This window comes from Capricornis sumatraensis, chromosome 8 (assembly GCF_032405125.1).
Source record: "Capricornis sumatraensis isolate serow.1 chromosome 8, serow.2, whole genome shotgun sequence".
Classification (NCBI taxonomy): domain Eukaryota; kingdom Metazoa; phylum Chordata; class Mammalia; order Artiodactyla; family Bovidae; genus Capricornis; species Capricornis sumatraensis.
The window spans coordinates 100,274,715-100,290,321 of record NC_091076.1 but is presented as its reverse complement, the minus strand read 5'-3'; the positions used below and the strand labels follow the sequence as shown (position 1 = coordinate 100,290,321).

General features: G+C 50.1%; 1 protein-coding gene across 5 annotated transcripts in view; it reads right to left on the bottom strand.

Annotated features, from left to right (window-relative positions):
* Nucleotides 1-13,416, bottom strand: part of CSNK1D (casein kinase 1 delta) — a 35,525-nt gene extending 22,109 nt beyond the window's left edge. For all 5 annotated transcript variants that reach the window (XR_011145204.1, XR_011145203.1, XM_068978671.1 and 2 more), the window contains exons 1-2: nucleotides 13,147-13,416; nucleotides 6,644-6,754 (exon numbers count right to left, since the gene is read on the bottom strand). Coding sequence is in view for 3 of the 5 variants with exons in the window: in XM_068978671.1 (XP_068834772.1) it covers nucleotides 6,644-6,754; nucleotides 13,147-13,222 (187 nt within the window). In the remaining 2 variants the exon portion in view is untranslated. The remainder of the gene's footprint in view (nucleotides 1-6,643; nucleotides 6,755-13,146) is intronic.
* Between the last annotated feature and the right edge of the window lie 2,191 nt (nucleotides 13,417-15,607).

Sequence of the window (15,607 nt, the reverse complement as noted above, 5' to 3'; positions counted from 1 at the left end):
TTGGGTAAGGGCTGTCTATACGTGTGATGAGGGATTCCCGTTTCGGACCTCCGATCCCAGGCAAAGACTTGCTTCACCTCCCTGAGCCTTCATCAAGGTTCCTGTGTGTCTGTAAAAAGTGGGTTCAAAGGGTACCTCTATCTATACGCAGCTTGAGCTTCCAGGTGAAGATGAAGCAAAATCCTTAGGCTTTAATAACGCTGAGCTTTCTTGCCTTGGCTTCTCAAGACCACAGGCAAGGGCTTCTTCCTAGTGTCCGGCGTCAGCAACCTGCCCCCAGCAGCAGTGGTCAGTATTGTGGCAGCTGAAGGCAAAGGGCTCAGTTCCCGAGCCGGGACTCTCTGTGCTGGAACGGGGTGGCTGCACTGGAGCACGCGGAGGGATGCGCGTCTGAGGCTGGGCTCTGTTGCCCCAGTGTCTGCCCCTCCACTCACTTTCTGCTGGGGCTTCACAGGAGTTCATGAGTCACTGATCTGGAAATAACACCAGGTAGCTTAGTTGGTGTAGATATAAGGCAGTGGCCTTTTCCCATGTTCTTCTGGGGTTTTGTTGTTTGCAAGCTTCCTACTGTATTCAAAGAGCCAGATAAAAGGCTGTGCACCAGGCAAAGGATCTGAGACACAAATCTGGGGGTGCCCCACCCCCCATCTCAAAACGGGTCTTAAGACCTTCTTTCATGTTCCCTTCCCCCATTTCAGACCAAATCTTCTGTACTAAAAACTTGACTCCTACTCCCTTCTCCATCCTTACCAACACACCTGTACCTTAGTCTGTGGGGGTATCTCCACAACTCAAAATGTTTGTCTAGAAGTATTGAAGCAGCCAGAAATATTCCATTCCTTGTTCCCAACTCCAAGTCAAGGCCGTTACTTGACATGATTCATGACAAACGCACTGCTGAATTTGCATGGATCAAACCTACTTTAATCTCAAATCCTAGGCAAGAGAGAAGCAAGGTGGGTGGGGGGGCTTCTTTGTAGAAAGTGAGGTTGGGAGACCACTCAGGGGAAGATGTATGTATCTCAAGGTCACTCAAGAGCTTTTGTGCAAGTATAAGAAACGTCTATCCAAGTGGCCACATGACTGTCTCAGTTCAGTTCAGTTCAGTTGCTCAGTCGTGTCCGACTCTTTGCAACCCCATGAATCGCAGCACGCCAGGCCTCCCGGTCCATCACCAACTCCCGGAGTTCACTCAGACTCACGTCCATCGAGTCTGTGATGCCATCCAGCCATCTCATCCTCTGTCGTCCCTTTCTCCTCCTGCCCCCAATCCCTCCCAGCATCAGAGTCTTTTCCAATGAGTCAACTCTTCGCATGAGGTGGCCAAAGTACTGGAGCTTCAGCTTTAGCATCATTCTTTCCAAAGAAATCCCAGGGCTGATCTCCTTCAGAATGGACTGGTTGGATCTCCTTGCAGTCCAAGGGACTCTCAAGCATCTTCTCCAACACCACAGTTCAAAAGCATCAATTCTTCCGCGCTCAGCTTTCTTCACAGTCCAACTCTCACATCCATACATGACCACTGAAAAAACCACAGCCTTGACTAGATGGACCTTTGTTGGCAAAGTAATGTCTCTGCTTTTTAATATGACTGTTCAACAGGAAACAAATATAACTCCGTGTTCTCTGTTAGACACCAAAGCTTTGTTTGAAATCTTGAATTTATGAGGAAGGAGTAGTTTGTCCTCTCATGGTTTCCCTTCCCCTTGCTCTCCAACTACAGGAGACTTCAGCCTTGGGGCTGCAGGGACGTCACCCCTGGAAAGCAAAGACTCAGTGGCTGACTCTGCTGTGCCCCCACTTCCTTTCTCACTCGCCATGTCCTGTCACATGGGCTGGCTCTTTTCCCTGTCAAATGTAAAGAATAAAGACTCGCTTGCATTGAGGGGAAAAAGAATTATATTTCCTATCTGACTGTTGTTGGTGTAATAAGAGAACTAATTTTATACTTTGATCTGAAGTGTCTGGCTCACCACTCTAACTTGTCTTGCTCGTTTCCTACGTAGGAAGTCAGATCATGCACAAGTAAATTTTCTTTCTTTCTTCTCCATCCTTATTCTTTGAAACTTCCCCCTTCTCTGCTAGCTGAGACATGCCAAGTCACACTGGAGAAAAATGATTAATGGCAAGGTTGAAGATGATGTGGATCTAATAGGGGCCCTCTGAGACTGCCCAGGTGAAGGCAAATGTGGGTAACCACCTGGGAACACATCCCTGTGGCTGGGGTGCCACCCTACAGGGCGAGCACCTGCCTGCTTCACAGAATGCCTTTCCACCAATAGGCTCTGCACCAGCGGGTATGGGCAAGGGAGTCACTGTGGCTCCACGCTTAAGAGCAAAACCCTAGAAGCCAGCCAGGGCTCCTCCTCAACACAGGGAGGTCTGTTTATGGAGACACAAGAGCCTATAAACCGCAACGAAATCCATCGAACCACAACTGTGTCAACGTCGAAGAACCTCAGGAACACAGCAGGTCAAAGAGGAAAATTGTAGAATACACACAGTAAGACTGTATTACTCATGTTCAGAAGCGTGTGAACCAGGGAGGCGTGGGGCACGGACCTGCCACTCATCTGCTCTGAGGGTCTGTTTCACTGGCAGCACCATCTCTTACTGGCGACACCAACAACACCTTATCACCCTAGGATAAGACACAGTAGAAGCAGGGTGCTCCTCTTCTCCGTTCCCTGGCCAGAGAGGAAGATGCTACGCAGCCTGCTTCACCCTTAGCAGACTGTCTTGCAAACTAAACGCTGAGGTCCAGGCAACAATCAACTCTAAAGCCACTCACAAGAATAACCCCGCTCCCTGTGCACAGACAGCTGCTCCATGACCTCAGAGGTGTGATGCAGCGAGACCAGAAAGCTGGAACGCACCTGGGATGCCAGAGTGCCGCTCCTGGGGCTGGGGCAGGACATGTGAGGCCGCAGGTGAGAGACACAGCCACAGGAGTGCCACCAGGTGACCAGCCACGCCAGGGACACTCAGCTGCCCCTGCTCACTCACCCTTAACACGGGAAATGGGTCACTTGGACTGTTATGTGCAGGTCTGGACACTTAATACTTTTTCCCTCATTCAGTCCAAAGATAACCAAAATACATGCCTGGGGATGAAAAACGAGGGATACCGCTAGGTAAATGCTTTCCACTGGATTTGTGGAAAGTTTCAATGTAAACATAGGGACTCAGTATTAATGCAAATACAATTGTTCATGAAGTGTTTGGCAATTCAACCTTAAAACAACTGTAAATACAATGGCCAAACGTTTCTGGGCAATGTCATTAGATTTTAAAAAACTAACTTCTTGCAGGATAATGGAGAAAAAAAAAAAAAGAAACAAACTAAGCAAGGGCAGACAGGCTTTGGGCAGCTGTAGAGAAGTCCTGGAGTGGGCACACAGGTGCCAAAGGCCTTCCTGCTCTCTCTCTCAAGCACATGGGAGTTCTGGGGGTTCATTTTAGTATTCCAATAGCCACGAGCTCTACATGTTCTTAGGTACTGTAAAACCTTTCCTAATAAAAAAGATCATAATTGTCTTAAATATACTGTGGGAACTGACCAGGCATGTAAAATGAGAGTGAACTTGGGTGAGAGGCCACCTGTTTCTACTGCCAAGTCACTGGTGGCATTCACCCACCATCAGCGCAGAGCTCCCACCCTTCACCCCTGGCCTGAATTCTCATACAAAGGGCCCACCCTCTCCTCCCAACCTGCCACAAGCCTCGACCAGAAGTAGCTCTGACCTAAACAAAAGATCTCCACTCGAAGGTTTCCCAAGGAGAATGTGGTCTAAATATACTTTGTGGGGTTCTTAGGACTGGAAAGTGCAGTCAGCCTCTAGGTTCTGCCTGGCAGTCCACTTTGTTTTGATAAAAACTGGGTGTCCACCCAAGTCCTTCACCAACATAATTAAAATTATTTCTGCTATTTCAAGTTTTTTAATCTATTGCACCAACTAGATCTGGGGCTCGTTCCTGATTGCTGACCCTCATGGAGGGCTGCTCTGTAGGAGTGGTCTGGGAGGTACAGTGTTCATGTTCAAATCTGTGTTCTTTAGAAACAGCCTCAGTTTCTTCATTCATTATATGAGGGTGATGATACCTACTGCACAGGACTGTGGTGGAGAACGTGCCAGCACATGTAAAAACACTTTCAACAATACCTGACACTAGTGTGTCTTTTTTTTGCTTTTGCTTTTATTGAAGTAAAATTGGTGTAAAACATATTAGTTTCAAGTGTACAATTTCATCTTTGTATACACTAATAAAAGATGATCACCACTGTAAATCTGGTTACCAAATGCTACCATACAACTGAAACTTTTCACCCACCTCATCCACACCCCAAAACATGTTGTTGTTGTTTTTAAATGCCAACCCCTCCCCTAAGTGGCCTGAGTGAGCCAGCACAGCAGCTCTCTCTAGTGGAGTACTGCAAGGCCACTGTTAACAGGCAGCAACCCAGGCAACACTGTACTACAAGCTAGAGAGGGCAAAGCAAGCCCTGGGCTACAAGTTTTCTCCTATGATGCTGTCAATTTATCAATTGTCTGCAAAGAAGCCCAGAGCTCAGCATAAGAAGAAAAAGAACCGTATCAGAGATGCACCACCTAAGATGGATACAGAAGGCTGGCCAACAGGAGAGCTATGAGGTTTCCAGGCAGAGGTCTCTATCTCCTTTGCCATCCCAGCTTCATCCCAGCTAGGACAAGCTCACAAAACAGTACCAGCATGGAGCTCTCTGCTCCCAGACAGAATCAGTTTTCTAAAACAAACATTTACATCTTGATAGAATTCACCAAGTGTATATCTGAAGCAAGAGTAAAACCCGATCTACGTGTGGCTAGGGTCAGACAGGAGAATATCTTTTCTAGAATTCTGGTGGGTTTCCATGATCCTACGGGAAGGGCATGGGAAGACTAACGTAAGTGATCTTTTGCATTCTAAAATAGGGGGTCTAAGCGGAAAGTACACGCAGGGGCGTTTAGCAGCATCTGCAGACATTTCTGATCACCCCAACTTGGGGGAGGGGGTGAGGGCCTACTGGTACCTAGGATGCTGCTCTCTGTCCTCCATGCAGGAGACAGCTTCCACTATAAACAGTAACGCTTCGGAGGAGAGACCCTGTTCTAACCCAAATAAACTCTTTTCTGTTGAGGCAGGATCTTAGTTCTCTGACCAGGGATTGAACCTGTGCCCTTAGTGGAGAAAGCAGAGTCCTAATCACTGGACCACCAGGGAATTCCCTTTGTTGAGTCTTAATCTACTCCATAGATTAATCTACTCCATAGCTCCTCCCTGACATCAGTTCTCCTTCCCTCTGTCCCTGGGCACCCAGCTTCTGAGTTCCCAGAGATGCTGCTCCTCAAATGCACAGGCTTTTCAGTCAGAAGGTTTCATCCAATCCCCATCACCAAGCTCCTTCCACCATGAAGGCCATATCTCAAGTCACCTGTTCCTATTCAGCACCACCTTAAAAGCTGTGTAGACCACACCTGGTGCTTGAGAAGCTCATTGAGGGCCTCCAGAGGGTAGACACACCGGTAGGGTCCTCTGTCAACTTCTCCTGGGCACTGGAGGGGCCAGGGAGTCTCCTGTCTATGTACCATCCGAGAACCTACAGTTTTTTCTGGTCTCTTAATACCAGGGACAAGAGGCACTGGACACCCCCTCTGCAATCATCTCACAGGACTCTGAATGTTGTTTAAGATGTATATGTTGCTAGAGAGACACCTTGTGCTACGTCAACAGAGATATGGTGGTTTCTGGTAGTAGCAGCACAGATTTGGTTTCTGGTAGTAGTAGCACAGATTAAACTGCTTTGTGAAGCAAAGATGCCAAGAAGTCACCTCACCAGTCCTCCCTTTCCACTTGACAAAAGTGCCAACACAGACTCTGAAGATAAGCTTTCCTTTGGCAAAGCCCTAGGAGCCTACCCCCATCCCCAACTCTGAAAGTATCATGGGGGCTTCTGCCTTGAAGGGAATAACACAGCTATTCTTCACACACAAAGCCCTGTCCCCAGAGAAATTCAGGACATTCAGGGTTGTGCCAAGGCTTTCCAAGCTCCCTGGGGAGCAGCACAGGCACACCCTTCAAAATGCTGCAGTGTCTTCAGGACTGAGACCCCCAATAATACCCCCTCCTGCTCTATTAGCCAAACATCCTCAAAGTCTAGAGAATTCTAAAGGGGACTCTGAAATCAGGATGGGTGCTCTCTGACATCAGATACCCTCAAGCCCAAGGAGAGGTTTCACAGAAGCGAGACAGTAACTGAGCTGGAAGGGGTCTCACTCAGGAGGAAGAGTCTGCGGACCATCCCAAAGCTGCCAGCGTGACAGAGACAGCACAGGAGGATCGGCAGGAAGCTCCATGTCAGTGCTGACATAAGCTCGTGTTCAAAGACACCAGTACATAACAAAACCTAAGAAAGGGAATATTCGTGCAAAGAGCATTAAATGATGTTGGTCGAGTGAGGCCCTTTGCAGGCCTCTCAGATAGTATCTGAAGGAAGCCACAGGATGGGGTCAAGGGTATGAACGTTCCTGCACCCTTTCCAAATCAACCAGACTGTGATTCATGACATCTGCCATCTCCCTTATCAAACACCACCTTGGTTTTCTTAATAGGTAAAAATCGTTACCTCCTCCCTGCATCATTTTGTAGATTTTGCTCTCAATGTGGAGCTGAGGGTGTTTGGTTTTGACACATTCAAGCTTGATGGCAACTTCTTCTCCTGCAGCAATGTCCGTACCTTGGCAAAAAAAAAAAAAAAAACACAAATGTTAATCATCTGGTATCTCCCACCTAACCCGATGTTACAACACATTGGAGAAACCAGTCCTATGAGAATCTTCTGAGGACAACCAGCTGATGGATGTACTCCACTTTCTACTACAAAATGGTGTCAGCAGTAGATAAATCCTTGTGGGAAAATAACCTTATTTTCACTTTTTAAAACAGGAGTATGTAATATGTATAGAAAAATCTTACATAGCATTATATCACCACTTCCATATGGTCCTCAGCTGATCACCAGAGACCCAGAGACAGGCTGTACAGTTCTCTCCACAGGACCCCTACTTGGTCTGAACCTTCTCATCCAGCCTGCTGGTCAGCCTTGCATTCACCCACCCTAGGCTAGACCATAGGGAGTCCCAGGGCAACACATTTCACGTCGACCCCATTTCTCCATGCTTCCTTGATAGGCCTCAAGGGTGTACAATCCTCTCTCCAGAGGGAAAGCTGGGTTTCCACTGAATAACCACATGGTCTAAGCCCATCTCAGTCTATGCAGCCCAAGTACCAAGCCACAAACAGCAGGGTGGTTCTCAAGGGAGCTTGGTTCCCACGACACGGCAGGAGCCATCATTTGCCCAACACAGGTCAGGCCCAGGGAGACCCAGCACATCCCTTCCCTCCCAGGGACCAGGACACTGCTCTGTGTCTCCTACAGACACTGGATCAGGACTGGGTTTTGTCCTCAAAGCCCTAATCACACCAATGCAATACGTACTTGTCACTCATCTTTTGCCAATTTTGTGCTAAAACTAGTAACATATCTGCTCACACCTCCTGATCACCAGCCCATGACTGAAGATCAGAGGTTTAACCTCACGATCCCATTCTCTTCTTTACTACAATGTGGACTTACATACGTGACAACCACTACCCATGCAGGCTTATCACACAAATGTTCCTGAGTGCCAGTCTGACTCAAAGCTATGCTACAAGACCCCCCTCACCCTCCCAAGGCACATTCACTAGAGAATAGGAAAAGCAGTCTTAGAAAGCACATACCTAGGTCTCCCCTTGCTTTCCTCACCAGTTCTAAGTTAAAGCACTTTAATTCTTCCCAGAAGTACGGTTGTTTGTGAAGGAATTAACACTGGCTCCAGCAGCCCAGACGAAACCTAGACCCACGCTGGGCAAAGCAATGTTGCCCGTCCCTGGGAACTCAAGTTTCTCTCTTCATCTGAGTTCAGAGGGGAGACCAGGAGTCTGTTTCTTGGAGTTGTGGGGATGAATGGGTTGCTGGTTACAAAGCACACTGAGACTCCCGGACAAAAGGCAGAGTAAGGTCAGCAAGCACTAGAACAGTGAAGACCTGCAGGCGAGTTGTCTGCTTGATATTCACAAACCCAGTAAATGCCCAAGAGAGAGAAACTTTCTCCTCTAGTCTGCTCAGACAGGTGCTTGAAATGTATCCATTTCTAGTGGCCCTAGGTACAAAGCTGGTCACCAATGCTGGGGTTCCATGGGAATAACTACCATTTGATCACTGTTAAGTGACCACCTTGAATTGAAAAACTCCATTTAACATGCCACAAAAACTCCTAGGCACTCCGAAGAAAGATAGTTAATACATTTTGTGCTTCCTGCCTCAGATTGGGATAATTTACATAATCACAAGAGAAATGATGTCATTTTAAAATGTACTGTGTAAATGGAAAATGACCTCTGAGTTCCTGTGAGGACCTGGAACTCTGAACTGAACTTGCCAGCCCATGAGGAACGGGTGACTCATCTTTCTAGCTGCCTCAGCTACTCCCCTAAAGCAGGAGCATCAGAAAGTCTGACTATAGCACTCTTGCTCTTTCAACTGTGTCTGTTCTGTCAACCTTGCCAAGAGGCATCTCAATGACAACACAGCCTGAGCCTGCACAGGCTACCTACTGAACGTACACCTTCAAGAAGGCTGAGAACATTTCTAGCTCCACTGTATCATGGTTGATAAAGCTAACATCTGAGTCACCCTGCAATACTGACAAATGACCACAGGCAACTCTGAAACACAACTGAATTCCAGCCTCCCCTAACATCACACCAGCAACAAAGCCAGCCTCCCCCAAGACCACACAGAGCAAGAGTCAGCTTCACCTAAGATTATACCAGGAAACAGCTCACCTCCTCTATGATTACACCAGCAAACAGAGTCAGCCTGCCCTAGGATTACACCAGGACACAGAGTCCACCCTCTCCACGATCATATCAGCAACAGAGTCAGCCCTCTACAGCATCACAGATGTGAAGGGTGCCCTGAGTCTGATGACTGAAAGAGGAAAGGCTGGACATGGGTTCTCTGCCAAACAGACTTGAGGGCAGCACCCACTCCAGCCTGTCTCCTCTCAAAAGTCTTCACCGCTGGGTGAAGAAGCAGAGCTTCAAGTTCTGTATGTTCCATGGGAACTAAATGTGAGAGACCCCTGAGCAAAACTGAGGTGCACCACCCTGGAGCCCTGCAGTCCTGTCCCAACCCGCATGGCTGACAGCAGCCGCTGTGCTCTACCGCCAGTGCTGGCCCACGTCTTGTCCTCAAACTGCCACGAATCCACAAAGGGGAAATACAGGATAGTGAGGAAGCACCCAAGAGCTCTGATGGCAACATGACACTGCTACATTTTAATCTTATTTAACAAAAGTGCTCATCTGCCACAACTGGAAATGACAAAACTTGGTCCTTCCACAACAGGTAACTTTTATAAATACTTCTAGATGGGGAACAAAAAAATTTGAAAGGTATTACTGAGCTCTGGGTTCTAGATTCAGAGCAAGTCAAAACCAAATGGCACTTCATGATTACTCTTAATGTTTGTTTATAGTGAGATGTTTTATCCCCCAACAACCTCAGCTCTTTTGCGCAGTTCCACTGCCGGTCAGACAAGAGTTCCCTCTCACTAGTCTATGTTTAGACACAGGTTAATGCTGGTCCTAGGAAAACAAAATTATGTTCCTCAAGTTGACAGCAAAGACAGAGGATAAATGAAGTGAACTTAACTCTAAGCTTGGCCCTTTCCTGGAAGAGAAAGGTTAACTCCCATTGATGGCTGTCTTATCTTAAGAAATAGGGAGAGGCCTCTCAACAGCAGGTCAAAAGTTACTCTTGCAGGACAACCACTGACAAAGCAGCTGACCTGGTATCTACAAACACTCAAGCCACCACCGTAAAGGACACAGGCGTATGACTACAAGAGCTGCATACGGGCAACAGCTTTCCTCTCCTGGCCAGTCAGCCACCATTTTGGAACCTCTACTGCGTGCCAGACACCCCACTGAAGAAAAATGAAAGTCAGAGAAGGGAAAAACATGAAAACCAAGTATGAAGAGGTTACTAAGCTTTAGCTCCCCCAAAGTGTCTGTGTATATGATAAAGTCAAACCGCAAAGTCCACCTGGGTTGAAGACTGGACAGATGAGGCCATCCTCTGACAAACTGATTGTCAGGATCAAGTACAAATGCCAACAGCTGGTAGGAAGAAAACCTCCTCTATTCCACCAATCACAAAGCAGGGTGGGTCCAAGGTACTGTAATCACCTCTACAAGCCAAACATGGACAAGAATAGAGAACAGGGGGCTCACAGTTTGGGAAAGACTGGAACAAACTGCAGGGCACTGTGCCGAGTGCGCATGTCAGCACAGCAGGCTGCTGGGAAGGGAGGCCAGCTCTGGGCCTTCTTGGTTCATAAGGCATTTAGCAAGCTGAAGGACAGCTCTTAACCCTCAGCTTCAAACATCTGAAAGCGCTACAAAGTCCAAGACCCCAAACCCCACACTCAAAGCAAGGTGGAGGAGGAGTCGTCCAGAGTGATCTGACCTATAGCAAAGTGACAGCAATTGGAACAACTTTTAATTGTCATCATACTATAATTTGTGGGACATAATTTTAAGATGAGAACCAAATTCCTCATTCCTCAACTAATGACTAATTAATTGCCTAAAAAATGGAAAAAAAAAAACAAACCCAGAAACAACAGTGGTACAGAGAACTCAATACATCCCATGGTCCTTGGACCATAGAAAAGACTGAGAGCTGAAGAATTGATGCTTTCGAATGGTGGTGCTAGAGAAGACTCTTGAGAGTCCCTTGGACTGCAAGGAGATTAAACCAGTCAATCCTAGAAGAAATCAACCCTGAATATTCATTGGAAGGACCGATGCTGAAGCTCCAATACTTTGGCCACCTGATGTGAAGACCCACGTCACTGGAAAACACCCTGATGCTGGGAAAGACTAAAGGCAAAAGAACGGGGTGCAGCAGAGGGTAAGATGGTTGGATGGCATCACCAATCCAATGGACATGATTCTGAGCAAACTCTGGGATATAGTCGAGGACAGAGAGCCTGGTGCTGCAATCCACAGGGTCACAAAGAGTCAGACATGACTTAGCGACTGAACCACCTCTGACCCACTTTTCCAGTCACATCTCAATCTAACAAGACCATGTCACATTTTTCTCAGTGAGGTAGCATGTAGCCTGAAGCCACCACTACATGGGCCAAGAGCCAAGGCTGATGAAAATAACTGGTTGTATCCAACTGCACACAAGTAACTCTAAGTGTACTCCAATGGCTGGGCCATGTGGGTACTCATAACGAGCGCTCAAGAGGCACGCACAGTCAATCCATCTTAGGATAAATGTGAAGGAGAAAACTGAAGACAGATCCCTCTGGAACCAGTCAGCATGATGATCTGTATCAAGCACCACTGGTGTGCCCAGAACAAGGTGAGGCCCAAAGGACACACTTGTGAATAAGCCTACAGGGTCTCCTGCAAAACTCTCAACTTCTTTGTGAATGACCTGGTGACAGTGTTCCACACTCTGACTGAACAAAGTTTTGGAAAGCAGAGAGCTGTCTGGCAAGGTTTCAGACCAGAGAACACAAAGTTTCAAAACACTGACTTTTTCCTATCAGTGTAAAGGTGGCTAATGGATTGGCTTTTCAGTATGGCTCCTAGATCCTAGGTTAAAACTTTTGCCAAAATCTATTGTTCTATAAATAAGGCAAACAGCATGCATTTACCCAGCACTTTGCCTCCCAAAACACTGCTGAGAAGGCAACTGCTGACTACCGGACATAAATATTTAAACAGCAAAACCCAAGTGTCTCTAAAGTGTATTCTACTCAGCAGGGCAGTAAAGCACACACGGATGTGACAGGTTTCCCTGTATGGTAAGGGTACCAAAAACAGTTAGGAACTCCCCTAAGTGCTGATTCCTCTTACACTGTCAGCCCAGGAGGTTGCGCATGCTTTTGGGAACTATAGCCAAGGATGGGGCAGTGAGCACACGGACCATCTGAAAGGCATAACCAGAAGCATTACTGACAAACGAAGCTATTCCTGACCCTCCCTGACACCAGCCAAACAAAAACACCAGCGGGCTGCGCAAGCACAGAGCATGTTTACCCCCAAACTTGCGCAATGAGAGTCCCTCTGCACACGCACCGCGTGCCAGGCTGGACGTCCCCAAATGTGGGTGTAGGAGTAACTTATATACAATTATTCCTTTGGGAAAACCCAATAAGGTATTTTTAAACTTTCAACTGTAAGACTCAAGACAACCTTTTATTACACACATGTATATGCGCTTTCTTTCACTGGAAATCTGAAGCCATCCGGAACGTTCTAATCTTTCCCCTCGTCTACCTGGAAGAATTTTCATAGCAAAAGAGTAAGCTAATGAGTAGAGCTTTGCCACTTTATTTGCCTCTAAGTCTGCCAACACCCTAACGCTGACTTTGTCCAGAATCACCTGAATGTCATTCTCGTTTAAGCCGAGGTACCTAGTACGGAACTTGGATGCGCAACATGTTCTCTACGACCACTCGACTGGCCCCCTGGCGACCCTGTGCGCCACCTGCGGTCTACGACCCAGGCTCCGAACCAGAGGGGCTGGTCAGCTGAGGCTGCACCGTCACGAGGAGCGCCGAGGAAGCCTCGGCCAGCCCCGGACTCTTCTCGTGCCCGCCGCACGGGCGTAGGACGTGGGAGCCGCACTAACCGACGGCCTTTGTCTGCCTGGGGGGGCCACTGGGAGCGGACACCAGGCGGGGCAGGCAGAGCGGGCAGCGAGGGCCTAACCGAGGCTCCCGGCCGCTGCTCAGGGGCCGCGAGCTCAGGTTAAGCAGGTGCCCTCGGAGTGGGGTGGTGGGGTGGAGGGGCGCGGGTCAAAAAGGCCAGAAGTTCCTGCCTGGGGAGCTGGGAGATCCGAACCAGCGGGGACCCGGCTCACCGCCCGCGGCGAAGAGGGTCGGGCCTGGGGTTCGAGTCGTCGGGGGCGGGGTCGCCGGGGCGGAGGCCGGAGCGGAACCGGGGCCGGCGGACGCCGGTTTGGGGTGGCCCGCGCCGGGGGGAGGGGCGCCTCACCGAGATAGATGTCTCCGAAGGAGCCGCTGCCGATCTTCCGGCCCAGCCGGTACCTGTTCCCCACTCTAAGCTCCATGACGGCGGCGGCGGGACCGGTTTACTCCTGCCCTCCCGGCCGCTTCCTGGGTCTGAGCTCGGGGAGGCGGCGCCGCTGCTGCCGCTACTGCGGGTCCGGCTGCCGGCTCCGCCCCCCTCACGGCCCCGCTTTCACCATCGCTTTCCGGCAGCCCCGCCGCTCCCAGCGCCTCAATACGGGGCGGATGGGACAGTTCGAGCGCCGCCGCCCCTGTCCCGGCCCCCGCCGGCCCCGCTCGCCCTCTCCCCGCCGCGGATGGACTCGGATCTCCCGGGCCTAAATCTCCCTTCAGCTGTCAGAAGGAGCCGCCGCCATCGCGCTGTGACGTCACTTCCCCTAGCAACCCAGTGGGGCGGGGCTGCGCTGGCCGAGGGGCGGGGCCGCGGCTTCGGGCGGAGGGGCAGGCGGCGAGACCGCGCAGCCTAGGGGCAGGGCTAGGGGCGGGGTTAGGGGCGCGGCCGGGGCCTCGGGAGAGAGCCTGGGTGAGGGCTGGCCCTGGAGCCAGTGCTGTGTCGCGTAGTCGCGACTCACGGGTGTCTCGGCCAGTCCTCCCCTTTCCTTGCCCACCCGCGCCCAGCAGTCCCTGGCCGAGAGCCCCCTGCCTGGTCCCTTTCCGCATGCAGGATCCACGTGCTCTCGCAGGGACTTCGTTTGTCCCCGCAGGTGTCTGGGAAGCCAGCGTCTCCTCGTGACAGGCATGGGACAGGCTTCCAGGCACTGCCCTTTGCCGGAGGGAGAGAGGGGACAGCCTGTCTCTCCAGGCCCCAGACCCACGCCTTTGGGACTCTCGGCGGCTGGGGTGGTGGGAGTGGGGACGCCCTTCCCTGCACAGGTGCCTGCAGGAAGTGACACAGGCCGGGACACAAGTGTGCACAGGTTTCTTGGGCTGGCCAGGGCGTGCACTGTGCAGTTCCCCTCCCACCGTATGAGCCAAGCCCCGGGCCTACAGCAGGCTCAAGGGCCGACAGCAAGCTCAAGCCTCTGTCGGAAGGAGGAGCAGTCCTAGGACCTCTGGCGTCAGGCTGAAATGTGAAGCTGACCTTACCGTGGTTCAGAGGATGAGACCTGCATCGCCTGCCTCTCCAGTTCTGTCTCCTGGAAACTGGATCTCCGTTTTCATTTAATCTGCTTTGGCTCTTCAGAGAGGCCCCTGAACCAAAAGGAAATGAGTTTCACCTGGATTCTTCTCTCGGCCTATCTCCTACCCCAACCAAAAAGAAGGAACCATGAACAAGCTGTTAACGCATATTTTTGGACAGCCAACAGGCATACTACTCTGAGCACAGGGGTTACATAGAGGTGTGAGTGAGATAGCTGCACAGGCTGTTGATTCTGGATCATCATCTCTATTATGCAGAGGAGGAAACTGCCTGGTCTCTCCATTCACAAGTCTTCCCTCGCCACCATTCTGCCACACTAGTGCAGCCCCTGTTTGAACACTATTGGTGGTCAGGTTGGAGGAGCAAGCATCAGTTCCTGAATGTTACATAGTAGTGCCGGAAGACAGTATGAGAGGCTTCAAGGCAAACTGCGGTCAACCACTAATGAGTGGTGGGCAATCAGGACCATGTCATATCCATGCACTGTGGTGAACCTAGTTTCTCAGTCTTAGGGGGTTGGGAAGATTTTTGGCAAACTAGTGAAAAATAGCCTTGCTGGCAGAATATGCTATTGAGGTGCCCAGTCCCCCCATCAGAGAAACCATGAGTGCAGGCTAGAAACAGAAAGGGGCCTGGCCCCAGCTTCCTGGAAATACTGGACTGGCCACTCCCTTAGCTGCCCTGTGGCTGATTGCTGGTCAGCAGTCCCCTGCTGGGGCCTCAGTGTCCTTTCTCAACAAGAAGCTGCAGCTCTTTGGGCTCCTCTCATGCCCCAGGATTCTGCCTGCTTCTCCTTTTCCCTCCGCCCCCAGAATTGGTCAGGGTAATCCCATGGCCATCTGCTGTGTGTGCCTCAGTTTCCCATTTGTGAAGCACCCTTTCAAGGGCCAGGGCTTGCAGAGGCTGTGCAGTGAGAGCTGCTTCCCCACTTCTGGCCTCCTGGGACAGGGCCTAATACACCTTCGGGAATCACAATGCTCTCCGTGTTCATGTTCTGCCCTCTATCCCTGCTCTTGTGTGACCCTGAGAAGGTCAAAGTCAGTGCCCTAGACCCTCCCTTGGGGCATGATATCAGGACCAGGAAAAACATGGCCAGAAGGCTGGCATGTGGCCTGGAGTCTGCCACACAGGTGAGTGTTCTTTTTGTTGGAAATGGCCTCATTAGCATCCCAGCTCAGGCTGATTCCAAGCTGACACCCAGGTTGCACCTGGCATATAGTAGGCACTCAGTAAACCCTGACTTCATGAATGACTTATATGGATGAACTTCCAGCTCCTAGGCCAG